The sequence below is a fragment of the Oculina patagonica genome, chromosome 10, assembly GCF_052425735.1.
Source record: "Oculina patagonica isolate OP01 chromosome 10, crgOcupat, whole genome shotgun sequence".
In the NCBI taxonomy this organism is placed as follows: Eukaryota; Metazoa; Cnidaria; class Anthozoa; order Scleractinia; family Oculinidae; genus Oculina; species Oculina patagonica.
In genome coordinates, this window is record NC_135767.1 from 19,007,486 (window position 1) to 19,034,438 (window position 26,953).

The 26,953-nt window shown below is 38.5% G+C and overlaps 3 protein-coding genes and 1 pseudogene across 4 annotated transcripts; all 4 read right to left on the reverse strand.

Annotated features, from left to right (window-relative positions):
• Positions 1–3,528: 3,528 nt before the first annotated feature.
• LOC144629144 (uncharacterized) lies at positions 3,529–8,069 on the reverse strand. The gene is made up of 5 exons (XM_078487345.1): positions 7,945–8,069; positions 7,806–7,846; positions 5,656–5,743; positions 5,169–5,314; positions 3,529–4,388 (listed from the first exon to the last, which is right to left on the reverse strand). Exons 3-5 carry the CDS (start codon positions 5,727–5,729, stop codon positions 3,742–3,744), a joined length of 867 nt encoding a protein of 288 aa, XP_078343471.1. The 5' UTR covers positions 5,730–5,743; positions 7,806–7,846; positions 7,945–8,069; the 3' UTR covers positions 3,529–3,741.
• Positions 8,070–10,619: 2,550 nt separating this feature from the next.
• LOC144629147 (uncharacterized) lies at positions 10,620–17,994 on the reverse strand. Of its 2 annotated transcripts, none has more exons than XM_078487347.1 (3): positions 17,919–17,994; positions 12,103–12,242; positions 10,620–11,541 (listed from the first exon to the last, which is right to left on the reverse strand). In XM_078487347.1, the coding sequence occupies exons 1-3, from the start codon at positions 17,990–17,992 to the stop codon at positions 10,892–10,894; spliced, it is 864 nt and encodes a 287-aa protein (XP_078343473.1). In that variant the 5' UTR covers positions 17,993–17,994; the 3' UTR covers positions 10,620–10,891. The 2 variants fall into 2 exon arrangements, with proteins under 2 accessions (XP_078343473.1, XP_078343474.1); XM_078487348.1 differs by lacking the exon at positions 17,919–17,994 and adding an exon at positions 12,556–12,663.
• On the reverse strand, positions 14,181–16,066 carry LOC144629259 (uncharacterized). The gene is made up of 2 exons (XM_078487487.1): positions 15,976–16,066; positions 14,181–15,048 (listed from the first exon to the last, which is right to left on the reverse strand). Exons 1-2 carry the CDS (start codon positions 16,064–16,066, stop codon positions 14,405–14,407), a joined length of 735 nt encoding a protein of 244 aa, XP_078343613.1. The 3' UTR covers positions 14,181–14,404.
• A 4,880-nt stretch (positions 17,995–22,874) lies between the features above and the next one.
• Positions 22,875–23,886, reverse strand: LOC144628868 (uncharacterized; annotated as a pseudogene).
• Between the last annotated feature and the right edge of the window lie 3,067 nt (positions 23,887–26,953).

The following is a 26,953-nucleotide window of genomic DNA, read 5'->3' on the forward strand; positions in this document are numbered from 1 at the left end:
TTGCTAAGACTCCCAGAAGTTCAAAAACTCGTAAATCATTCCCAAACGTTCAAGCAATTAAAAGGTGTACAGGAGAGGGAAAAATGAGGGGGAAGAGGAAAGGGGGAGGGGGGGGGGGGGGGGCGTTTTCAAAAGAATTTCAGAACGGAATTTAGATGACCTTAATATTTCTGCATTATTATTGCTCCATTGATTTTGCTGAAACTTGGTTAGGTTAAGGTAGAACCCAAATTAATTGTTTCGATAAGTTGCGCCCGAAACAACAACAAAGCTACCATAAATTGTTAACCAATTACAAGCTACATTGAGATATAAGTTTCAGTACAGTAGTTAGGCATAAATTTACTTTAAAGAATTACTACAAATATTGGACCTGAATAAATTGAGGACAGGATTGAAAAAAAGATCAGTTGTACTGACATTAAATCAGACACTAGCTTCTTTAAAACCCACGTTTATTTTCAAATTAAGTTTGTACTAGCCGCTTCCTTATACAAATATAGTATTTTACGATACTGTTTCTGTTACAGTGAACCAGGCTTTGCCTACAGATGCCTTGAACATCATCATATACCTGCGGTTATACTGAATACCTCAAGCTAGGAAAATATATATTAGCATTTATTTAATAGCGGTACTGCAATTGTGTCTACATGAAGCTTCATGTTACTCTTTCTTAACATTAAACGACAAAAGGCACAGAGGATCGCTGAGAACATCGTTTAACGAAAAAAAATATTTCCATGTGGATTAGCCACAGCTTTTAATTGATTTGGTTGGTTTCTTCCGCATGGATCATGGGTAGGTGACCAAGTGCCGATGCTACCATCAAAATAATAGACGGTCGTAGTATAATTACGTACTACCGACATTCCCGGTCCATAGAGATCAGACCCGGACCAGAAATATTTTGGCGCTACACCGGCACACTGCTTAGAAACCTGTTTAACCAGTTTACAAGAGACTGATCCCGTCTTCTGTTGCACTATGCTACCAGTGCCTTCCTTGCATGCGATCCAGTTGTTGATGTTGCTCTTGATCAGAAATTCTTTGCCAATGGTGCGTCACATGCACAAAGCAAAGTTCATGGCCTCATAATGCGTCTCACTCAATGGAACTGTTGTAGACACTCGAGTGTTGGCTTTTGCGGCTATCCAGGTTGGACGCGGGGTGACCGCGTTGTCGCCAGTCCAAAAGTTCGAGTAATGTGTGAAGGTGTAACTCCAAACTAATGTCCAGCCTCCTCCGTCCGTCTGTTGGTCGCAGTAGGCCTGGAATGCGTTACCATGGGAACCACCATCTGGGTCTATCCAATAGACGCCTGACACGAGTGATGGCGCTTTCTGTTTCAGGTCCTTGCAATTCAACGCTGGGGACGCCTTACTCAGTCCTGTGTTTGAAACAAAAGAACTCGACATTTAGAAATATAAACAAAATGGTCTTCGATATTTCTTATAATACACTACGCTTAAAAGGGTGATTGGTCCCCTTCTCCCCAGAGACTTTTTCAGATATAACTCTAAGTTTAGTACGACCGTATCATGAATTGAGTTAAATACGTTACCTATTGTACTCTTATCTGCCAGATGGTATTTTCCATTAATCAGTCGCTTGATAATCTCGTTCTTACAGAGCAGTGCAGTCTTGTAAAGGTAAAGATTGCCTTTTGCGTCCATGTCCAACACTCTGTATCTCTGCTGACCCAATGCCCTGATAATTGAGATAACATAGTTTTAAAAACTCTTCAGATGGGCTTTTAGTTTCGGCCGTAGTCTATTTTGAAAGCCACTCTGTTTTGACTGGCATAATGTTTTAATTGGCCTTAAAAGAAAGTGAAATTTTTAGGTTATTTTACGTATGGAAAATCGAGACCATCAAAACTCTTAGAATGGTATATAGCTAGACAAGCTAGCATAAGAGAAATTAATATTATTCGAAAACGTCTAAAGTTAGATATTTTATAGCGAGATCTTGACTGAAAAGGCGACTGTTTCACTAGTCGCATGGAATCAGTTAGCATTTCACAGTCGCATGCCTGATAAACTGAAGAATTGCGTAATGGAAAGAATTAGAATTATTCTCACCTTGTGATTGAGAAGCAGGAGACGATAAAGAAATCCAACAGAATATGGAATGACATCGCTCGACCGTTTCTCATCAACTGAGAGAAGCGTGCAAGTTTTAATTCTGGCTAGAAGCTCACATTATTAGCTGAATAATACGACTGAAGATAAAAATCATGGTTTTTTTTTTTACCTTTTTGAACTGCTATGCAACGGCGGATATCAAGGAAAATGTCGTTTTAAGTTACGCTAATGTCAAAAGATCCTCGGAACGTGCGTGCGGGTTCTCATGTATTATGTTATCTCAAAGAACTCAAAGACTTACCATTTCATAAATAGAATCATAAAAAATATAAGTTTCCAGAACCACGCGAAAGGCTGTGCAAAACAATTATTGCCCGTTTCCGGCTTCTTTCTACTTAACAGTTGATTGAAAAAAACACAGTCTTCACCTCCCAACCCCCTACCCCACCCCCACCCCCAGGTATCAACAAGACTAGTACTACAAGCTTGCATTTATCTATATTTTGACATCTCGTCAAATGACAGTGCGCTCAGTCTTGGGGAATTTATCGTTTTGGGGCGTTGTTTTCTTCGCATATTTTCGTTATTATTAACAAGAAGCTACATGGCCTGATTTCACTGATGCAACAACTTTAAAGTCATTACTTTGACAACAATTGAAAATGACACTATAGTTTAAATTAATATGTGCAAAACTCTAGCGTCACACATTTGTGTATTTGTTCACGCTGAATTCGATCTATTGTTAACTTAGCATTTTGACTTGATAATTACATTCGGAAAAATCAAGTGATTCATTTAGACTTCTTTTTAAATCAACGTAGATAACAAACGCGCTCTTCAATGGGAAACGGTTTCGCCGTAAAGTTTTATTTCGTATATTAAAACTGTTTGGGTGAGTCAGTATAAAATATCGAGTGCGGACTGCGGACTGCAGACAGTGATAACTATGGATTAAGGTATAAAATGAGGACTGGGTTATAAAATACGGTATAAGGGCTATAAACTTTGTACAAATGCGGACTGAGTCAGATATGTCCAGGATTGAACGCTAATGAGATGCACGTTCTTCATGTCAGGCATCACAAAGTGTCCTCATTAATAAAAGTTCACCAAACCACACCAAATTCTGTCAAATATGAAGTAATATGGAAATGTCAAATAACACAGTCAAGCATGAAATACTTATTGAACAATACTTGCGTTCAATCCTGGACATAAGTGGACCAAGTGTAAATAAAATGAGAATAAACTGAGCGAAGTTCCAGTCGAATAAGCTCAAGGGTTCCTCCTAATGATGAGAAACGTTTTGATAAATAAAAAAAACATATATATTACCTTCCTTAAACCCACGTTTATTTTAATTCACAATAAGTAGTAAACGCTTCGTTATACAAATACTGCATTCTATATATATAGCCGATGAAAACCTTCATTACAGTTCAAACTGACTAAATTACAATTCCTGTTACAGTACGTCCAAAAAATGGACATTTATTAGCGTAATGAGCTGAGCCCAGACATTGTTCACAGATGCCTTGAGCATTGTCATATATAGTAGTCGTTATATTCCATACCTTATCTAAAACCCTTGAACTAGCATTTGGTTTAATAAAGGCACTCTTTAAATGATATCAGGTATCAAGAAAATCGTTTAACGAACAAAAATATTTCCATGTGGATTAATCACACCTTTTAACTGATTTGGCTGGTTTCTTCCACATGGATCATGAGTGGGTGACCAGGTGCCTTTGTTGGCTTCAAAATAATAGTAAGTATTATTACTAGAGAGGCTTGGTCCATAGAGATCAGACCCTGGCCACGTAGATGTCGGCACTGCAGCACACTGCTTAGAAACCTGTTTAACCAGTTTACAAGTGATTGACCCCGCCTTCTGTTGCACTATGCTGCCAGTGCCTTCCTTGCATGCGATCCAGTTGTTGATGTTGCACTTGATCAGGATTTCCTTGCCAATGGTGCGCCACAAAGCAAAGTTCATGGCCTCATAATGCGTCTCACTCAATGGAACTGTTGTAGACACTCGAGTGTTGGCTTTTGCCGCTGTCCAGGTTGGACGCGGGGTGACAGCGTTGTTCCCAGTCCAAAAATTCGAGTAATCTGTGAAGGTGTAACTATAAACTAATGTCCAGCCCCCTCCGTCCGTCTGTTGATCGCAGTAGGCCTGAAATGCGTTACCATGGTAACCACCATCAGGGTCTATCCAATAGACGCCTGACACGAGTGATGGCGCTTTCAGTTTCAGGTCCTTGCAGTTCAACGCTGGGGACACCTTGTTCAATCCTGTGTTTTAAAACAAAAGAACTCAATATTGAAAAACGTTAACAAAATGGCCTTCAATATTAATATTTTGTCTAATACGGTACGCTAAAAGCCTGTAAATAATTTAATGAATGCGCTTCACAATTGGAGTTACGTGACGAGATCGGACATCAGCATATCAGATGCCTTTGCAGTCGCTATCCACCCATATGATTTCGTCGTACCCCAACCCATGGATAAATGGGAAAAGGCCAGACCACAATACCGGGAACTCCGTGCCCTACTGACCATAACACTGAAGATGCAGGAGGCGGGGCCTACAGTTTATCGTCCTCATCCGAGAGGACTAGACATCTTGGAACCATTCACAGATGTCATTTCAAAGGCAGCACGTTCTCCTCAATTATTTTAAGACCCTAAATTTGTTCCTATCCGGGAGTCGCACCCGAGACTTCGCGCACGACAGTCCGGCGCTCTACCGGTCGGCCCCTTGACCCCCTTCTCCCCAAACACTTTTAACTCTATGTGAGCGTACTTCAAAGTGAGCGATATTTTTTTTTTCCTGTTATATAAGCTTTCTAAGTAGAAATTTTAGCATCTTATATCACCACTGTATGTTAACCTTCCGAAAATGAGCTCTCGTACAGACTAGCCCAAGGAAAGAATAAAGCCATGGTTTTTAGAACTAAACGGTCGAAATTGTCCTTGGTATAAAAAGTGATGAGATTACATATTAAGAAAATTACAAGTGTAACTTGCTAAAGATTCCGTCCATGTCATGAAATGAGTAAAATATATTACCTATTGTACTCTCATCTGCCAGATGGTATTTTCCATTGCTCAGTCGCTTGATAATCTCGTTCTTGCAGAGCAGTGCAGTCTTGTAAAGGTAAAGATTGCCTTTTGCGTCCATGTCCAACACTCTGTATCTCTGCTGATTTAGTACCCTGATGGTTGAAATAACAATGTTAAGTTTATTTTTGTTGTTCTTTTCTCGTAATTTGTAAACTATTTTGAGATTTAGCACGAGATGTTAATTGTTTAAAAGAAAATATAAAAGATCATGCATCAAGTAAACATTAAGCATATATCAAGTAAACTTGAATATAAATTATTAAGCTAACCATCTAGCGCTCAGGAAATTCACAAAAGATCCATCGATTGACCATCTGACTCGCGTCAATACACCGATCCACTTATCTACTGACTTTCAAAACTAAGGTTAAAACGAGAAAGTTTCACAGACGTGATTGCATTGGAAACAAGTTAGAAAACTGTATATTATTACCTTGCTGTTATAAAACTGCTGGAGAAGAGAACCAAGGCGAAACAAAAGTGAAAGAACATTTTCGGATTTTGCATCGGTAAAAGTTCAACTGAAAGAGAAATAAGTTTGGAAGGTTAGCAACTTAGATAGTTACAGCAGACGTTCAGCAGCGCCAACACTTATCAGCTATATCGAGTAATATCCTAAAGACAAGTGTCTCTATTAGATATGCAACAAATTACAGGCCCGTAGCCAGGAGTTTGCATGGGGAGGTGCGCAAGAGCGCTTCCGGCGCGAAATCTCGACCGCCGCAGGCGCGAGAACGTGGGGGGGGGGGGGGGGGTGTTTGAGGGATCCCTCCCCGGAAAATTTAAAAAAAAATAGGTTATCGGAGACAGCATTTCATGCGTTTTGAAGACAGTTTATTAGAAAACAAGGCAGGTAAAAATTAACGCAACAACGACAATAATTCCGGTACATTTTTAAATCGAAAACGTATTTTTAGAAACAGAACAGCTCCCTGCAAATTCACTTTCTTCCGTGCGTGGCATTTTATGAACAAAATTGTCCATTGATTGACATGATCTTGCTGCCGCCTTTCTCTTTTTCTCGTTTTGTTCTCTTCGGCCCATTTTATTACGGATTCATCAAGGAACACATTTCAATACTGAGTACCGTGTTCCGAGCACTCCAAATACCCATTTTCCTCTCTTTTTGGTAGCGCCAAGGAATATAAATTGAACTTTGAACCATATTGAATGTAAATATTTGAAGTCTAGAAATAGCATTTCACTTCGTATATTTATTTGATATCTATTTTTCACAATGAGCGGACTTCCAAGGTTCGGGGGTGGGTGGGTTGGGGGGGGGGGGGGGGTTGCAGATGCACCCGTCGCACTAAGATAAGATAAGACAAGATAATTTTATTTATACACGGTTTTTCCATCAGTCAATTAAGTTACTGGACTATCTACCTATCTAACTAATCACAAAAATTTAGTAACAACAAATTCAAATAACAAAAAATAGAAAAGTCTGCTTTTCATGGACTCCCCCTCCCTACGGGCCTGAAATTACATGGACTCCCCTCCCTACGGGCCTGAAATTACAGGGAGTAACTTGAAAGCGTTTACACTTGAGCGTTAGCTTTGGTTTTCTATTACTACGCTTAGCGATCGGATTTTAATACTTGCGCTACTTTCTCAACCAATCAGAAGTAAAACCAAAAGCAACTATTACTCGCAAACACACGTTTTCCCGCGCTTCACGCCGGCTACATATGTATATATCTGCTTCGAGTTTTGATTGGTACACTGGATTGTTTGTGTCCGTTGTGATTTGCGGAGTCATTACTTTGGTTTTGGATTTACGACACATGATTGAAAACTGTTCTTAAACCACTTCTGCTTTATATATCCATCAATAAACATAGAATGAAGTATTGTTAACATGTGATTACTGCTGATAACGATAGTTTGGCATCATTACGACGCAATAGTAAAACATAGATGTCAAAAATCGTTGTCATGGAAACGACAAAATTGGTGAGCACGAAACGCTAACGTCACAATATTCCTAGTTAAATTTTGAGAAAACCACCAAATTTGATGGTTAAGGTTAAAATGGTTTTTAAATTTCACATTTTCAAAGTTGGAGCGAGTAGTTGCAAGGACAATTACTAGAATTTTAAGATTAGAGTGAGTACTGGATTAAAGTAGTGTTTTGCAATTTTTAATGCTGGTCAGACTAAAACAAACGTCGTGAAACCACATCACATTGTATGGACACCGATTCTTTATGCTAAGAGATTACATTCCCAGAAAATAAAGTGAAGATTATGGAGTTTGAGCGTGAAATCAAAGCACCGCAGATTAAAATCGTAAAATAAAAATTAAAACATCAAAAATTTGGTAAGCAAAACTCAACTTAACCGACTCAACCTCCCTGTTCAACAAAGGGAACTGAGCAATGAAAAGTTCCACGTTTCGTATAACATTATCCCATTCGACAATGATAAAAATAACTGAATAGAAACACGGTTCCCGAACTGCTGCAAGCCTTTAGTATACTTTCAGTTTCGCAGGAGTCGCAATGGGGAATTTGCACAGATTTTGAATTTGGTATTTTTACCTAGAAAGCTAAATTTAGGTTAGAGAAAAAATACCACTTACTTTAAGGTAACCCAGCACTTGTACTGATACACAAACTCAAGCTAAAATAAAGAACAGAAGTAAAAGTCAAACTCGATATAACAGGAAGGAAGGACAACACCTTCACACTTAAGATGAACAGAACTTCCACGATACTCACTTCTTGCTGCTTCAAACTGAATGCACCTGCGTTTTGAAAAGCGATTAATGTTATATGCTAAAATGGTTTGCTTAGTCGTCAATTTCTCCTGTAGAAAAAAGCCATCTACTCTTCCGTAATTTGTTTGTCACGTTTTGTTTTCATAGCCTTATTCACTGGAATGCAATTGCTTCTGAGGTTGATTTAAGCTAAATAAACAAAAGTGTCTGCAAAATTTCCGATCTAATAGGTAGTTATGTAAGACAAAAATTTTAAACAAATTTGCTTTTGGTGTAATTGAGATTATTATAGGTATCTAGTTATTTTAATTTCAAAACATGATAAAGAAGAGAACAATCCTTGCTCTTTATGGAAACTTAGCTTTCGTGTTAACGTTAACAAACTTGAGCAATAATTTAAACTGCCAGACGTTGTTTTGGACAACTTGGGAAAACGAAGCCTGTGTTTACAAAGCTAAATTACACATTCAAATTTGCTTTTATTTAAAAACTTTTAGAACATGGCACCTTGTGTACATAAACCTTACTTATACTTGTATTACTGCTTTTAACGATGAGTTTGAAAGAAGGTTGTGTTTACAAATTGACTTTGCACCATCTAAATTTGTCAAAACATCACGAAACTCCAGTCTGAATAATTTGTGTTTTTCTTTCAGTTAGGATTCTCCACTTTGAAATTTTACCTATTTTTGTTTCAGCAAATAAGCCAAGATATTGGTATTTATTGAATGGAACGTCGTCTTCCAATTTCCGAGATGTCGTGCATGACTTGAACTGCAGGTTATCACAACTATTTTATTATTTGACAATGCGATTCGGCACGCAAATTTCGTCGGTGAGAATGTGTTGTATTTGAGTTCCGGATGATTATGGTGTTGGTTTGTCCCCCGGGGATGGGGGGAACTGCCTATGGTGGACAATACGGGGAGGCTCTGCCCGGAAGTATACGAAAGGGTTGGGAAAAACTGTTGTTTAGGTTTTTAAATGGCTACCAACTGACGAGGTTTATTGACAAAACAAGTAGTGTACGTAGTCCAGGGACGGCGGAGCCGGGGGGGGCTGGGGGCTTTAGCCCCCCCCCACTTTTTCCGAAAAAATTAAGACTTATTAAGAGAAAAGTCTCTTAAGCCCCCCACTTTAAGTTACTAGTCAGCCCCCCCCCCCCCCAAACCTGGAAAAATGTTCCGCCGTCCCTGTAGTCGCGTATGTAAATGTGTGTTGAAAGTAAATGCAAATTACGTTTTTCCTTATCAATATGGTATTTAAAAGGACCTTTTAAAATATTTTAAACATACCCACCGAACGGCGGCCGATTCATTTAAATATTTTGCGGAGTTCTTCACATGAAAAAATTTATAAGAGAACTGCAGTCCTTCTGTACTTATGTGAAAAAGGTATCACTCTCGTCTAAATTCACTCAATATAATCCACCCGTGCGCATTAGTACAAAACAAAAAACCATAAACACAACTTATTTGCTATTGTGTGCTCACTCTATACTCTACCAAATCCCTAGATAGTTCATACCGACGAGAGAATATTTTTCCGCTAATTTTTCAAAAACGCGGAAAAATTCGATTTTCCTATCGAATTTCAGCTGAAGTGTCGCACTTTTGAAAATCTGGCGATCTTAGCAAATTTATGGATCTTGCGTCTTCTAGATACATGTAAATTACAACACATTTGGTAAGCCTGTTTGTCGCTTTGATCTGCATTAACTGAACCCTATGCTTGATGATAGAACCCTGGTAAAACACTGTTCTAATGTTTTTACTTCCAAATTTTAGAGGGGGAAAGTTTTAGAGACACTGCTAGCACTGACTTCATTTTGCCTTTACATTTGTATTCCCGTTTGGTACGGAACTGAGCATGTTTGCACCAAAGACATTTTAAAAGATTGTATGTTCCAGTTGTCAGTCAGTACGTTTTAATGGTAACACTACTTAATCCACTTGCAGCCGTACCTCCCTTCCCCTTCGAGGAAAAAGTTTTTACATGTTGAAAAATCTTCCCCCCTTCTCTGTCGCTCCCCTGACTCCCATTTCACCTCGCAGACTCGTCATTCGCGCGTATGGCGCCATATGGCGCCATGGATTCCCAGCCGTACACAAGCTACCTCTAACCTAAATTGTAACTTGACTTGTATTGGATGCACAAAAACATGCAAGGCTCCTCATGCGATCGCATGAAAACTATAACACAACCACCATACTAAGTTAAATAATCATTTTCATAGCGCGATTTTTTCGAGGATTGGGGACGGCTGTACACAGGCTAGCCATTATAAAGCGTATGAAAAATTACAAATGTTTCTACTTTCCTTGCTTGGAGTCTGAACTTCAGACCAAAGAAATAGCCTGCGTAGCAGGCGTCTGTGTACTGTTTTTAGCGCGTTTAAAAGAGTGCGCGATTGCGAGAAGGCCGCTCGAGAAAACAATTTCCTCGAGTTTTCCTCGCGTGGTCCCCACGCACCTTTCGCGTTTCCCATACGCGCGCTCGTAACTACGGCGCCTGCTACGCAGGCTACCAAAGAAATGACTTGCGTAACTGCATGTAGCGTTCATTTGGCTAGAGGCATGATATCACTCAACATTCAACACAAAAATATTTCACCTGGGAAAATCGAGGACAAAAGAAAACTGAAAAGAATCACATCAGACATTCATTAGTTTCCCGTTAGTAAACCTTGTGTTTATTTGTTTGTTGCAGTTTCCCTACAATGTTGCAAATACCGCATAAAACTATGTAAAAAAATATCAATAAAAACCGATATGATGCTTATAATAACTGCTGTTACAGTCTAACGTCATAGAAGCTTCTCTTCTAGTAAACCAAGCTAAAGTTCGTTATGCTTTTTGTAATGCTGTGTAAAAACCTTATATTTATTACATTGAAACCCTTAAGCAAGCATTGGGAAACTGCGTCTTGATGTCACGCAAAGCGACAACTTAACGAACAAAAATATTTCCGTGTGGATTAGCCACACCTTTCAACTGGTTTGGCTGGTTTTTTCCACATGGATCATGGGTAGGCCAATTATCGCCCGTGTTGCCGTCAAAATAATAGTAATTGGAACTCGCTCGAATGACCGGTCCGTAGCTGTGTAATGTCAGAGAGCTTGGCACTACACCCGCACACTGCTTAGAAACCTGTTTAACCAGTTTACAAGTGATTGACCCCGCCTTCTGTTGCACAATGCTACCAGTGCCTTCCTTGCATGCGATCCAGTTGTTGATGTTGCTCTTGATCAGGAATTCCTTGCCAATGGTGTGCCACAAAGTAAAGTTCATGGCCTCATAATGCGTCTCACTCAGTGGAACTGTTGTAGACACTCGCGTGTTAGCAGAGCTGGCTGTCCAGGTAGGACGCGGGGTAACAGCGTTTGCGTTACTCTGGAAACTTGAGTAAGCTGTGAAGGTGTAACTCCAAACTAATGTCCAGCCCCCTCCGTCCGTCTGTTGGTCACAGTAGGCCTGGAATGCGTTACTATGGGAACCACCATCTGGGTCTATCCAGTAGACGCCTGACACGAGTGATGGCACTTTCTGTTTCAGATCCTTGCAGTTCAACGCTGGGGACGGCTTATTATTACCCAGTCCTGTTTTTAGAAACAAAAGCAGTCAACATTAAGAAACGTTAAGAAAATGGTTCTCAATATTTTTGTTGCAAGCTGGACACCTCATTTTATCACACTTTTTAGTAGGAACCGTTTGTTTTTGAGCCAGTCCTACATTTAATAGGCCACTACAAAAATAAACCCTCACAGAAGAAAGAGCCTTTTGACCAACCCGAAAATAGCCCTCTCTCCCTCCGCCCTCACAGATACGGTACCCTGAAAGCTTTTAGATAGTTAAATTCCTCCTCCCCAGGGACTTGTATTTAAAATGACGATAAAGTATTATATTAGCCCTCTTGATCTACTGTAATCTAATTTTTGCATCTTTTTGTTGATCGCCACGGCACGTACACCTTTCTAAAATAGGCCCTCCCAGAGATCAGACCATCAGAAAGGCGTTTTGGAAAAAAAGAATCGCCATATATACTGAACCATATGGCATGAATTCCCCGCAGTAAAGAATAATGATATCAAACATGCAGAACATTGCAAGTGTAAGTAGCGGAAAATCGTGACATAAAATGATCGAGTTAAATCCATTACCTATGGCTTCTGCCAGACGGTATGTTCCATTGATCAGTCGCTTGATAATCTCGTTCTTGCAGAGCAGTGCAGTCTTGTAAAGGTAAAGATTGCCTTTTGAGTCCATGTCCAACACTCTGTATCTCTGCTGATCTAGTCCCCTGATGGTTGAGTAAGAACATATTAAAGCTTGTTCTGATTTGCGTTAATGGCAAATAATATATTTTTTTATTTTTCTTGCAACCAAAACCGGTTCTACTTATGGCAAATTGAGACCACAAAAAAGTGAGTCGGTAGCCACGATACAGCTTGCAAAAACGTAAGAAATGTTTGAAGTAATTTTAAGCGAGATCTTAGTGGTAAAGGATGACGGCCTTTTTATATTGATGGCATGACAAATCCGTTAGTATTTTACAGTCTTAGTCAAATAAAATTGACGAATCACGAAATAGAAGGAACTGGAATTATTCTTACCTTGTGTTTGAGAAACAGGAGACGAAAAAGAATCCTAACAGAATATAGAACGACATCTCTCGACCGTTTTTCATCAACTGAGAGTAGCGTGCAATTTCGAAGCCTACGTTGCGCTATCAGCTAAATAATGCGACTGAAGATGTAGATAAAAATCGTTTTTTAACCTTTTTGAACTGGCATGCAACAGCGAATATCAAAGAAAATGCTTTTTAAAATATGAAAATGTCGAAAGACCCTTGGGTCGTGCGTGCAGATTTTCATGCATTATTATACTGATTGAAAAAAATACTACTTATAAAAAGAAACCATCAAAAATATCAGTTTTATGAACCGCGCAATGTGCAATGCAATACAATTATTGTTCGCTTCCGGTTTTATTCTTCTACTTTGACAGTTCGTTCGTGTTTCTACCGGAGAACCGATGATATGGAAATAAAAAAGCGCCTAGTACGGGACATGAACCTAAAGAGAGCAAAAGGTCCAGGTGAACAAATCACTTCTACAAAATTATTTCAGTCAGAAATGGTTGAATAGTTTAAAAAGATTTTAATCGGGTGTACAATCAGTTCTGTTTAATCCTACAGTTTTGTGTTTTTTAATGAGTGTACCAATTCACGTTCAAGCTAAGCGTACAGGGAAGGTGGAGGTTGTCGATAAACACATCCATCTTGCAGAGGGGTGAAATATGCCTGAATTAAGAGACCTAAATCAATACAACTTCATTCTTGCTTCATTGATTCTGCGAAAACTTGGCAAGTGTTTGTATAAAGCCAATATAAGCCGATTTAAATCAGCAAATTACAATTTTCACTGGCCATTATGATTTTGATCAAATAATGGTGTCCACTTTATAGTGCTTAGAAGCTCTAATATCACTAAAAGATTTTTTTTTCCACTTTAATCAGATTCTATCATATTATTTCTGATTAAAGTAATAGCTAGCAATTTTTCAGCCATTGCACTAAAGTCGAAAAAGGTATATCCCAAATAACAACAAAGCTACCTTAAAAAGATTAAAACAGCAGTTACAAGCTGCAGGGGGTATACGTTTCCTCCAGTATAACAGTTAGGCACGAATTAAATTTTGAGGTTGCAAACTAAAGCGTATGTGAATGTTCTGCTGCTCTTAAGTAAATATGCAACATTTACACATTTTTATCCAATATAAGATTTCTGATTGATTGACCAATGTCTTAGCGTGTGGATATAATTCGATTCATCGTACCTTTCAAGGATTTTGAGTAGGAACTCGTTACAAGGCCTTTCGCCTGTAAGGGTCCTTCTTCTATCCCTTCTCTGATACTAGGGATGACAGTACAAAACAAAAAGTACCCCAGAAAACAAACCGTGTCCCTCTTAGAAACGCGTAAGCATTTAAACACGTCGGATCAAAACGGTAACAAGGGCTCTGATAGATTTACCTGCAACAGTTGGTCTAAACGTCCCACCAAAAGAATGAATGGAACTTAAATGGGCAATGGCATTTGAATAGAAGGGAATCACTCAGCATTAAAAATGCCACCTTTGGACTTCGAGGACAAAAACAAAATGGTAAGAAAGCGTGAGTTTTTAGGTAAAATAGAAAGATCACATCATACACTGGCTTCAGTTAATGACCGGCCGGGTTTATTTCTTTTCAGCAGTTTCGTTACAGTAATTTTGCAACAGAACACATTTACAGAAATGTTACAATGTCATCAGTAAGGGTTTAGCATTGATTAAAACTAACAAAAGCAATCTAACAATACCAATTGCTCTTTTAACAGACAAGAGTTTCACCTAAATTAATGCCTTGACAATCCTTATCCCATTAATACCCAAAAGCAATTTGTTTAACGAAGTCTGCGGTTTAACGAACAAAAATATTTCCATGTGGATTAGCCAAACCTTTCAACTGATTTGGTTTGTTAGATCCACATGGGTCATGGGTAGGCCAATTATCGCCCGTGTTGCCGTCAAAATAATAGTAATTGGAACTCGCTCGAATGACCGGTCCGTAGCTGTGTAATGTCAGAGAGCTTGGCACTACACCCGCACACTGGTTTGAAACCTGTTTAACCAGTTTACAAGAAATTGACCCCGCCTTCAATTTCACAATGCTGCCAGTGCCTTCCTTGCATGAGATCCAGTTGTTGATGTTGCTCTTGATCAGGGTTTCCTTGCCAATGGTGGGCCACAAAGCAAAGTTCATGGCCTCGTAATGCGTCTCACTCAGTGGAACTGTTGTAGACACTCGGGTGTTAGCTCCACTGGCTGACCAGGTTGGACGCGGGGTGACAGCGTTTGCTGCAGTGTTGAAATTTAAGTAATCTGTGAAGGTGTAACTCCAAACTAATGTCCAGCCTCCTCCGTCCGTCTGTTGGTCGCAGTAGGCCTGGAATGCGTTACCATGGGAACCACCATCCGGGTCTATCCAATAGACGCCTGATCCGAGTAATGGCGCTTTTTGTTTCAGATCATTGCAATTTAACACCGGAGACTCTTGACATATTCCTGTGTGAAAAAGACAAATTAAAAATAAAAAAGAACGTAAGTTATTTTTATTATTATACCTCAGTAGCAATCCACCAATCAAATCTCTGCATTGTGGTCACGTGCCGATCCATCATTTTACTCTGTTAAACAGCCGAGTATCTTATTGGACAGCAAATGTTGGACAGAAATCATTTAGAAAAGTAAACAAGGTGGCATTTGCTGAATGAAATTTTCGTTCAGTTGAAAGAATTCACTCCAAGTCCGGGATATTCAAAGCATTAGGAATGTTGGAAATTGACTACAAAAGCTTTTGGACCTTAAATATGTCAATATTGGGCTCGGACGAATGTAGTTAAGGTGGATTTCTACTGACGCGTAATATTTTACGTGCGTGAAAAAATTTTGCGACAACATATGAACTCTAAATTTTTTTGTCTCTAAATTTTTTCACGCACGTTAACGCACGTAAAAAATCACGCGTCAGTGGAAATCCACCTTTTAATAGTGTGAAATGTTTCCATCGTTTTCGTTGCAAAACAACTTTAATTAATATCCTGTTTTACTTTTTGGTTTCAGCGGTTTTCACTCAAATGTCGAAAGTGATTTGCGTTTGCTTTGGTTTTGCATTGCTACGCTTAGTGATTGGTTTAAAATCTCGCTCCACTTTCTCAGGCAATCAAAACTAAAACCAAAACCAATCGTGTCTTGTTCGCGCACAACCTCGTTCCCAGGGCTTTTCCCTGGGGTTTTTGTACTGCCTTGAGTTTTGGTTAGTTCTCTGGATTGTCTTTGCAATTGTTCTTTGTAATTGTCCAGAGAAATTACTTTGCCTTTGAAACTGCTCTAACATAAATTTCTTACAGTGATAGTCGATGATAATTTGATGAGTAGCACTTTAAACAATTTTGAATGACTTGGCTTAAAATGATGAATTACTGCAGTTACCTTTTTTACTGTCATCTGCCAGATGGTATGTTCCTCTGGTATTTTTCGTGTCCAACACTCTGTGTCTCTCCAGTCCCCTGGTGGTTAACATAGCATACCACGACTTTATTATATCACATTTTATTAAAGACTAGCAATGGTATATTGAATTTTGATTGGTTTATATATTGAGTTTTGATTGGTTTACAGACCATTGTATATGAGATCATATACCATGGACCAAAAATATGGAAGGTGTACGTGCTAGTAAGATCATCCGCGGGCTTAAATATTGCAATTCTTGATCTGTGGGTGTTTTTTTTTATAAAACAATTGTTCCACTCGCGCTTGTTGGATATGAGATAGTAATAGGCTATCTGCCATCTCATATCCAACGCGCGCTCATGAAATTATTGTTAAATGTATAAAGCCCTGGCCAAACGGTAACGCAAGTGGACGCAAGTAATCGCAAGTTTAACTTGCGTAAAAACTTGCGTTGGCTGGCCAAACGGAACTCGCAAGTTTACTCGCAAGTGCACGAAATTTAATTGTCAAAAATACATTTCAATGCAGACTTACGTTGACTTGCGTTGGGTGGCCAAACGGTGAAAAACTTGCGTTGACTTGCGTCCAGATTTGAATTCGACCAAACTGAAGGCAAGATATCCGCAAGTCAACGCAGATACACGCAAGTCCTGGCCAAACGGAGACGCAAGTGGACGCAAAATGAAAAGGCCTTAATACCGGCCTTAAGTCCTGACCAAACGGCAACGCCAGTAGACGCAAGTTCCACTCGCGTCTCCGATTGGCCAGGACGTGCGTGCACTTGCGTTGACTTGCGTTCACTTTGGTCGAGATCAACTTTGCACTTAAATTAACGCAATTTCTTCACCGTTTGGTCTCCCATCGCAAGTCAGCGCTTTTTTTGCAGTTTATTTCAAATACTGAATTGCATCTCGTAGCATTATTAGATTGAGATTATTCAGATTTCACTACGAGTACGACATCGAGTACGAGTACGACTTTGGAATTTCTACACAATTGTATCCCCCAAACTACAACTCTTCCCTGTTGCTGACTAACACATAAATAAACGTTAGGGATAAGATGTGTGTGATAAGTGATTATAGGAGGCACACGAATTTGGTTTAAAAACTTGTACTCGTACTCAATCTCGTACTCGTAGTCCGATCTGAAGGTCCCTAATGTCGCACGTGCGATGGTAGCTGGTTCCAAATAATCGTGACTGGCTGATTAGGATGATGACGATGATGCGAAATGACGTTAAGATTGTGAGCTTGATTATTGGGATAACAACGTTGATTTTTGCATTTCCTCTTTTGTCAGCTGTAAAATAATTTGAGATTTAGTAGAGGGTCGGAAAGGGGGTTTTCCGTGAAACGTGAACGCCTATTTTTTAATTGCCATGAATCGTGAAAGAAAGTATTTCCCGTGATTCGTGAAATAACTAATTTATTTTTCGAGATTCGTGAACAAGGTGTATAATTAGCTCATTCGTTTTCTAGAAGTATATGGGAGAAAAATAAAATCATACGCCTGAATTGTGCCTGATTTGTGAAAAGTCTGTTTTAATTCCCGTGAACCGTGAACTTTCGATTTGATTCCCGCGAACCGTGCCCGACACCTCCCCTTTCTGACGCTCTTAGTACGCAGATGTTAATGGTTTAAAAGCAAGATATATAAAAGAGAATCCATCTACCAGTCGCTTAGTTTTATAAACGTTATGTATTTTAATGTGACGGAATTTTAGTTAACTTGAAAATAAATTATTAAGCTTACGTTGTAGCGCTTCTGCAATTCATAAAAGAGCCATCGATCTACGTTCTATTAACTCGCATCAATACACCGATACACTGTTCCACCGACTTTCAAGGCTAAGGTTGAAACGAGAAAGTTCCACGGACATTGCATTGGAAACAAAAAAGAAAGCTGTATTGTCTTACCTTGCTGATATAAAACTGCTGGAGAAGAAAACCAAAGCGAAACAAAAATGGAAGAACATTTTCGGATTTTGCATCAATAAAAAGGTCAACTGAAAGGGAAATACGGTTGGAAGGTTAGCAACTTGCGGCAGACGTTCAGCAGCGCCAATCTTTATCAGCTATTTCGAGTTTTATCTATATAGGGCGGTGAATTAACCCGGGGTCCCTGGAAAGGAAAGCCACTTATAACTTTAAAATCACTTTTGCAATTAGTGTCTATCGACGTCAGCTATCGCATTGGGGAATCTGTGACGGTTTCGCCCCAGGGGGTTACTTGGGATGTAACCTGCGATTACTGTTGAGGTCGCGCGGGACCCTTTCCCATTAATAAATTCATTAGCCAAATTTCTTGACGGAATGCTATCTTGTAAAGCTTTAATTCACTACATTTTGAACATCGATTCCTCTAAAATTTAACAAGGATATTCGGGGATGATGGAATTATCTCATGATTGTCCTTATACTGAGAGATGACCGTTGTCTGTGATGTTACAAACCCTTAAAAGTTAAACTGCAGATAATGCGATTTTGTGTCCAAGTTTTCAGCTAGTACAGTGCACCAAATTAAATGATTATATAGCTTAGTGATAAATCACAACCCCTTTTGTGCTATGGCTAGAACGAAATTTTCGATTTCAGAAACTGCTACAAGTTAATGGCTTTTGAGAGGGCAAAAATGTGAAATCTAAACATTGAAACGAGCTATCTTCATTTTGAGAAGGAAATTTAAAAATTCGCTCTAGTCATAGCACCATAGAGTACATCAAGTTTACGTTCCTCGCGAATCAACTATTGAAATTATATATCGGCGGAGAAAACTTGGACACATAATTGCAGGTTTTGAGGCTTCCGAAGACCTTCCGAATCAATGTTTACAACAACGGGTGATATATTCAAAGCTGTGAATCTAATTATGATAATTCCCTATGTTCCAGCGCACGTGGCACAAAACGGAGAACAATTGCTAGTAATTACTTGTACAAAAGAGTTTAAAAACAAACATTCTCATGAATATTTCGTTTGTTGTCGGCTTCAGTCGTCCGGCAGTTCGTGCATACTCTTTAAATAAATACATACTAATGATTGCAAGGGTCCTGCGCGACCTTAAGTGACGGGGATGATCGAATGGGCGCAAAAATCAAGACCCAAAAAAATCCCTAGGGCTTACACCAAAACCCAAAAAATCCCTTAACCAAAAAATAAACCCCCAATAAATCGATAGCAAATCACGTTTGTTTGTACTTTTTTCTGTTTATTTGCAGAACTATGCAGCCAAAGCACTGCCACAAATCTCAAGATCATTTTAAATACCCCAAAATCCCTACTTTAATCAAAAAAATACTTGCCAAGTGTTCCTACCCAAAAAAAATCCCGGAATCGAAATTTTCAAACCCCAAAAATCCTTCTATCATCCCCGTTACTTTAAATCCCGAGTACCCCCCTGGGGGTTTCGCATGCCTTACTTGCTCTGTATGTGTATTTTGCTTTGTGTTTTACCTAAAAAGCCAAATTAAAGTTAGATAAAAAAAAAACTCTTACCTCAAGATAACCCAGCACCTGGACTGATAGAATGATAAACAAGGCTAAAATAAAGAACAGAACCAAAAATCAAATTCGATACTGTATGAAGAAAAATCAGCAGGTACACCAGTGTTTCTTCAATACTTACTTCTGGCTGCTTCAAAGTGAATGCGCCTCTTGCTGAAGAGCGATCAATGTTATACTCTAAAACGGTGTGTTTAGCCGTCAAACTGTCCAGTAGAATTAAGTCGTCATTAATTTGTTTGTCAAGTTTTGTTTTCATAGCCTAATTCACTGGAGTAGAATTGCTTCTGAAGTTGATTCAATCGAATAAACAGAAGAGACTGCAAAATTTAAGATTCAACAGGTAGCTTTATTAGACAAAAATATTAAACAAATTTGGTATTGATGAAATTGAACTTATTATTTTAAAATTTCAAGACCTAAACAATTGCAATCCTTGCCCTTAATGGAAACTAAGTTATCGTGAGCAATAATTTAAACTGTAGAAGTTCTTTTTGACAACTTTGAGAAAACGAAGCCTGTGTTTACAAGCTAAATTAAACCTATAAATTTGCTTTTATTTAACAACTTTTAGAACATGGCGCCTGTGTATATAAGCCTAAATTATACCTGTATAATTGCTTTTAACGATGAGTTTGAAAGAAGGCTGTGTTTGCAAATTGACTTCACACCATCTATATTTGTCAAACCATCACGAAACTCCAGTCTTCATATTTTAGAGTTTTCTTTCAGTTGGAAATCTCCAATTTAAAATTTCCCTTATTTTTATTCCACTAAATAAGCAATGAGACTGGTGATTGTCGAATGGAACTTTGTCTTCCAATTTCTAAGATGTCGTGCATAACTTGAGCTGCAAGTCATCACGACTATTCCTTTGTTTGTCAATGTGATTCGGCACGCAAATTTCGTCGGTGAGAATATAACATTTGTTATATTTGAGTTCCGGCTTATTATTGTGTTGGCTTACCCCCCGGAGGGGAACTCTTTATAGTGGACTATACGGGGAGGCTCCTCCCGAATAGAGTTCCGTTTTCAAGCTGTAGGTACAAGGGTAGGGATTTCACGAGTTGGAGTATACGAAAGGGTAGGGAAAACTGACATTAAGTTATTTAAATGCCTACCAACTGATGAGGTCTATTGAAGAAACTAGTATTGTAGTTGTGTTTGTAAATTTGTGCTGAAAATAAATGCAAATTAGGTTTTTCGTAATCAATATGGTATTTAAAAGGACCTATAAAAATATCTCGAACATCCCCAGGGAAAGGCCGTTTCATTGAAGTATTTTACCGAGTAATTCACGTAAAAAAAAGTTGCAGTCCCTCTGTAGGTATATGTTAAAGAGATACCATTTTCCCATTAAAGGTATAAAGAAGGGTTACCTTTCCTGCTGAAAATGATATATGAAAAGGTAATGGCTTAGACCTCGGAGCGGAGCCTCTCCGTATAAAAGATTTTTTCGAGTACCCCCCCCGGGGTTTGTCACATCAATGCAAATAAACTCTAATTGGTCCTTGTCTAATGTTTTTTGTTGCCTTTGTTGCCTTGTTTAATTTCGACTGACACAGATTAACACGGTTTACGAACGACCAACTTGAAAAAATTGCCAATTTTTTCTTGATGTTTTGTTCTTGACGTAACGCCCTTAAATATTCGCATTTATAGTCTTGTAAAAATGAAACATGAAGATTTGCATTGACTCGCAACCAGGGCTGTTTTTATATAGAACAGTCTCACCGATATAAACTTTGCCGCACTCACAAGGAATTATGTAAACCACGTCGTCTTGCTTAGCCGGATCATTAGCGTCTTTTGAACGTTCTAACTGTGATCAAATTGTAGTTTCCGACTTGATGAAAGCGAATATGCGCGCCTTGTTGTGGTAGGCAGCGGCAAAGTTGTACAGACAGTCAAATGCTAAATGGGGGTATATGGTAGCTTGCAGAAGTTTTGTAGGAACTTCATATCAAAGAACTTTCGATCGATTCCTGTAGTTTGACCCCTAGCCACAAATATTTTAGTCCGTGAATGATATAGACAAAGATAAATATTGCCTTGAATAAAAGAAATCAAATCAGAAATAAATTACTCGCAAATACGAAAGCCGATGTTATTGCAACATTTAATCAGAGGTTTAATTTCTTTTAGGCTTACAAATATCAAAAAGAGGTAGATACAGAAAATTATTAGCATAATCAGTTTTCTCTTGATACACACATGGTATTCCTTCCATTACAGTCTACTAGCAGTTTTCCTACCATTCCAATTAGCAAATAAAATATAAAAAATATATTAATATCATCAGTGTTCCCTTGACTAAGACCGACGTGATATTCATTTCTTACTACAGTCTAAATAAAATCATTCAGTTTACAAATCATTAAAATGATGTACGAGAAACCTTTTAGCTAGCATTGTAAAATTCATTAATTATTCATGAGGGTGCAAACCAATCCCAGCACACTATTCAGATCACATGTACACAACTGTAAAACCCAATACAAATCAAACAATAGAATTTTATAACTTTTGATACAGACTCCTGCTCAGATAATTAGTATTCATTAACTTTTGATACAGATCTCTACTGATTCGCATAACAATACTTTGCATTCAATTTATTGTTTTCATTTTACAAGTAGAATAAAATATTCGCGTCCGATCTGTATAGGCGGTTACAATGGCTCGCCTATCGGCTCGCCATTGTAACCGCCCATACAGATCTCCCGCTCATATTTTATCTACTACTTAAAAATCTATGCCTTGAAGCAGCTTTATGTTATTCGTAAATGAGCTACGTCACGGGGATTTTGTGGAGATTTGGTCTAAGCTGTCCTGAAATTAGCGACAGGCAAGATAACCTAAAGCATCATCTTTGAACATATGAAGGAATATATAACCTTAGTTTGCAAAGAGAAATCAAACCACGGCTATAAATATCGATTTTTTGAGGACGCGTGGAAACAACTTGAAACGTTTAGCCTTTATTTTTTACAAGTGTGTTCTCGTAATATTATTATTTGTTTGACGAACACGATCAAATAGAAACTTGTTACATCGTACTTATCGACAAGAAGCAGAAAAAAAAATGAAGGCTAAACGTTTCAAGTTGTTTCCACGCGTCCTCAAAAAAATCGATATTTATAGCCGTGGTTTGATTTCTCTTTGCAAACTAAGGTTATATATTCCTTCACTGTTCAAAGATGATGCTTTAGGTTAAGTTGCCTATCGCTAATTTCATTTTTTTTTCTGCGTCTTGTCGATAAGTACGATGTAACAAGTTTCTATTTGATCGTATTTAAGTTTGCAAGGAGGCGTGTTCGTCAAACAAATAATAATATTACGAGAACACGCTTGTAAAAAGTTTGTTAGGTGGCGTCGCACTGTAACAGTCACTGCTCTAATTTGACAATTGTTAATAAAAATGGACCATTATTTTTAGGTTTCCTACGACATAAATATATATTTGGCTGTTCAACAACTATTAAACTCCTTGACAAAGCCCCTTAACAAAGTCAGCCGTAAACGAATTAAGATATTTCCGTGTGGATTAGTTACACCTTTTAACTGATTTGGTTTGTATGTTGCACATGGATCATGAACAGCACGCTTAAACGCATCCGTTTCCTTTTTATGCTACCATCAAAATAATAGTATGTATTATTACTATAGAGGCCCAGTCCGTAAGAAGAATACCAGACAAAATTTTGAACGTCTCCACTGCATTTCTGAGAAACCTGTTTAACCAGTTTACAAGTGATTGACCCCGCCTTTTGTTGCACTATGCTGCCAGTGCCTTCCTTGCATGCGATCCAGTTGTTGATGTTGCTCTTAACAAGGAATCCTTTGCCAATGGTGCGCCACAGAGCAAAGTTCATGGCCTCATAATGCGTCTCACTCAGTAAAACTGCTGTGAACACTCGATAGTTTGCTGTTTCTACTGTCCAGATTGGACACGGGGTGACAGCGTGTGCGCTACTCGTGAAACCTGAGTAAGCTGTGAAGGTGTAACTCCAAACTAATGTCCAGCCCCCTCCGTCCGTTCATTGGTCGCAGAAAAACTGGAATGCGTTACCATGGGAACCACCATCTGGGTCTATCCAATAGACGCCTGACACAAGTGATGGCGCTTTCTGTTTCAGGTCCTTGCAGTTCAACTGGGACGCCTTGCTCAATCCTGTGTTCACAAAATGGAAAAGAAAAGAAATAAAATAAAATTTATTTTGATCTGCTAGTTCTCGGGATTTCTGCTTCAAACTGTGAACCATTTTAGAATTTCTCTCTATAATCTGAAAAATATTTAGATTTTGCTGTAAAGAACGATCGATTTCTTCCAATAAGTGCCCATTGTAGACTATTTGGGTATAAAGTAACCATGGTTAAAATATACCCAGAATTTGGGTATAAAGTAACCATGGTTAAAATATACCCAGAATTTGGGTATAAAGTAACCATGGTTAAGATACTGTTTTTAATCGTTACATCTATACGTAATAAAACTAATTTTAATTTACGCTGTGGAAAGCAAAGTAAAAATAGAATTTTTAACTGCGCTGCGCAGTTCTTGCTCTGCACGGGGTTTATTATTATTATTATTAACTGCGCTGCGCAGTTCTTGCTCTGCACGGGGTTTATTATTATTATTATTATTATTATTATTATTATTATTTTTTTTTTTTTTTCGTTTTGTCGGTGACCTGTCCCAGACCTCCACTCGGTCGAGCTTGAAGTCACGTAATGTTTAGAAGCTACAAATCAGTAACAAATGGAAAAAGTTTCTCTATTTTTGTCTTTATAAAGTATGTTTATTGTGAACTATTCCATTTTGAAGCGTTTAGTCCATGGAAAATACTAAATTTCCACGCTTTCAAAGAGAAATATAATTAAGCGGGCCAGAATCTGTGAATAAATACCATTACGTTGGTGTAAAAGAATGTGCTGACATGACAAGTTTCACTTTCGATCGGCTAGAGCTCAAGTCACGTAATGTTTTAAAGCTATGTAAGCTACCTATCAAATCTTTGCGAATCCTTTGGTCTTTACTAAACAAATTTATTGCAAAGTATTTCTCTTAAGGGTAATCTATTTTTTTTTGGCCTGTGTCATTGAAAGGATTTTAGAGAAAAAGAAAAATTCCCTTCACAAACATGCCCTGACTTGTACCACTTACGTCATTCGGTATGCTAGGGAAATACCCTCTGTTCTAAAAACAGCTTCAGCGTCCGCACGTGGGAATTCGGCCAGAATTTGCATATAAGAAAAATTATTAATCGCGGCTAGAACAAGTCAACCATGAAATGTACACAAAGTTTGTCAGACGCTGCATTTTTACAACCGCCTTTTGTAATACGAAAACCGAAACAGGGTCAAATAAAGTTTGAACTGTTGAAGAGGTTCAAAAATAGTAAGAACTTCATAGAAACTGCGAAACATTGTCATTGGGCTATTTTCAGTTTTATGCAAATGGGGAATACTGTCAAAATTCTCACGGATATTTACGTTCCTTGCGTGAAGCTAGACGTCCTGATCAATTGTAAAGTTTATCCTCGGAGACCCAGGGGCAGTTGTTGTAAACCTTCGCCCAAGAAATCCCGTCGTCCGGATAAGCGTTTTTTTGGTTTACGGATCAGGATCGTGGGAATTAAATTTGGCCAGCATTAGCATATAGGAAAAATATTTAATTGCGGATGGAACTAGTCAACCATGAAATTTTACAATTTTGCTTGTCAGTCGCAACATTGTTTGACGCAGATAAAGGGGATATAAGGGGGTGGGGTGCATTTTTTATTCTCCCCCCATGGCTACCCCTAGGGTGGTCACGTGACCAGCGCAGTTTTAAGCTCTAAGAGCTTCTTGTTTTTTTTCATTTTGTCGGTGACCTGTCCCAGACCTCCACTCGGTCGAGCTTGAAGTCACGTAATGTTTAGAAGCTACAAATCAGTAACAAATGGAAAAAGTTTCTCTTTTTTTGTCTTTATAAAGTATGTTTATTGTGAACTATTCCATTTTGAAGCGTTTAGTCCATGGAAAATACTTAATTTCCACGCTTTCAAAGAGAAATATAATTTAGCGGGCCAGAATCTGTGAATAAATACCATGACGTTGGTGTAAAAGAATGTGCTGACATGACAAGTTTCACTTTTGATCGGCTAGAGCTCAAGTCACGTAATGTTTTAAAGCTATGTAAGCTACCTATCAAATCTTTGCGAATCCTTTGGTCTTTACTAAACAAATTTATTGCAAAGTATTTCTCTTAAGGGTAATCTATTTTTTTGGGGCCTGTGTCATTGAAAGGATTTTAGAGAAAAAGAAAAATTCCCTTCACAAACATGCCCTGACTTGTACCGCTTACGTCATTCGGTATGCTAGGGAAATACCCTCTGTTCTAAAAACAGCTTCAGCGTCCGCACGTGGGAATTCGGCCAGATTTTGAATATAAGAAAAATTATTAATCGCGGCTAGAACAAGTCAACCATGAAATGTACACAAAGTTTGTCAGACGCTGCATTTTTACAACCGCCTATTGTAATACGAAAACCGAAACAGGGTCAAATAAATTTTGAACTGTTGAAGAGGTTCAAAAATAGTAGTAACAGAAACTGCGAAACATTGTCATTGGGCCATTTTCAGTTTTATGCAAATGGGGAATACTGTCAAAATTCTCACGGATATTTACGTTCCTTGCGTGAAGCCAGACGTACTTATCAATTGTAAAGTTTATCCTCGGAGACCCAGGGGCAGTTGTTGTAAACCTTCGCCCAAAAAATCCCGTCGTCCGGATAAGCGTTTTTTCGGTTTACGGATCAGGATCGTGGGAATTAAATTTGGCCAGCATTAGCATATAGGAAAAATATTTAATTGCGGATGGAACTAGTCAACCATGAAATTTTACCATTTTGCTTGTCAGTCGCAACATTGTTTGACGCAGATAAAGGGGATATAAGGGGGTGGGGTGCATTTTTTATTCTCCCCCCATGGCTACCCCTAGGGTGGTCACGTGACCAGCGCAGTTTTAAGCTCTAAGAGCTTCTTGTTTTTTTTAGTTTTGTCGGTGACCAGACGCAGACCTCCACTCGGTCGAGGTTATGTCACGAGATGTTTAGAAGCTATAAATCAGTAACAAATGGAAACAAATGGTTATTCTTTGTCTTTACAAAGAATGTTTAGTGTGAAATATTCGAATTTGAAGCCTTTGACTCATGAAAAATACTAAATTTCCACGCTTTCAAAGAGAAATGTAATTCAGCGGGCCAGAATCTGTGAATAGATACCATTACGTTGGTGGAAAAAAATGTGCTGACATGACAAGTTTCACTTTCGATCGGCTAGACCTCGAGTCACGTAATTTTTCAAAACTATTAATCAGCTACCTTTCAAATCTTTGCGAATCCTTTGGTCTTTACTAAACAAATTTATTGCATAGTATTTCTCTTTTAAGCGTAATCTATTTTTAG

What these genes read in the sequence shown, in the direction of transcription:
- LOC144629144 (XM_078487345.1), bottom strand. Translation starts at nt 5,729, where the DNA reads ATGCAAAATCCGAAAATGTTCTTTCACTTTTGTTTCGCCTTGGTTCTC. An exon ending in AGCAGTTTTATAACAGCAAG is followed by an intron (nt 5,315 to 5,655) that starts GTAATAATATAC and finishes TTCAACCATCAG; the next exon opens with GGTACTAAATCAGCAGAGAT. An exon ending in GGCAGATGAGAGTACAATAG is followed by an intron (nt 4,389 to 5,168) that starts GTAATATATTTT and finishes TTTAAAACACAG; the next exon opens with GATTGAACAAGGTGTCCCCA.
- LOC144629259 (XM_078487487.1), bottom strand. Translation starts at nt 16,066, where the DNA reads ATGTTAACCACCAGGGGACTGGAGAGACACAGAGTGTTGGACACGAAA. An exon ending in GGCAGATGACAGTAAAAAAG is followed by an intron (nt 15,049 to 15,975) that starts GTAACTGCAGTA and finishes TTTTTCACACAG; the next exon opens with GAATATGTCAAGAGTCTCCG.
- LOC144629147 (XM_078487347.1), bottom strand. Translation starts at nt 17,992, where the DNA reads ATGCAAAATCCGAAAATGTTCTTCCATTTTTGTTTCGCTTTGGTTTTC. An exon ending in AGCAGTTTTATATCAGCAAG is followed by an intron (nt 12,243 to 17,918) that starts GTAAGACAATAC and finishes CTCAACCATCAG; the next exon opens with GGGACTAGATCAGCAGAGAT. An exon ending in CCGTCTGGCAGAAGCCATAG is followed by an intron (nt 11,542 to 12,102) that starts GTAATGGATTTA and finishes TTCTAAAAACAG; the next exon opens with GACTGGGTAATAATAAGCCG.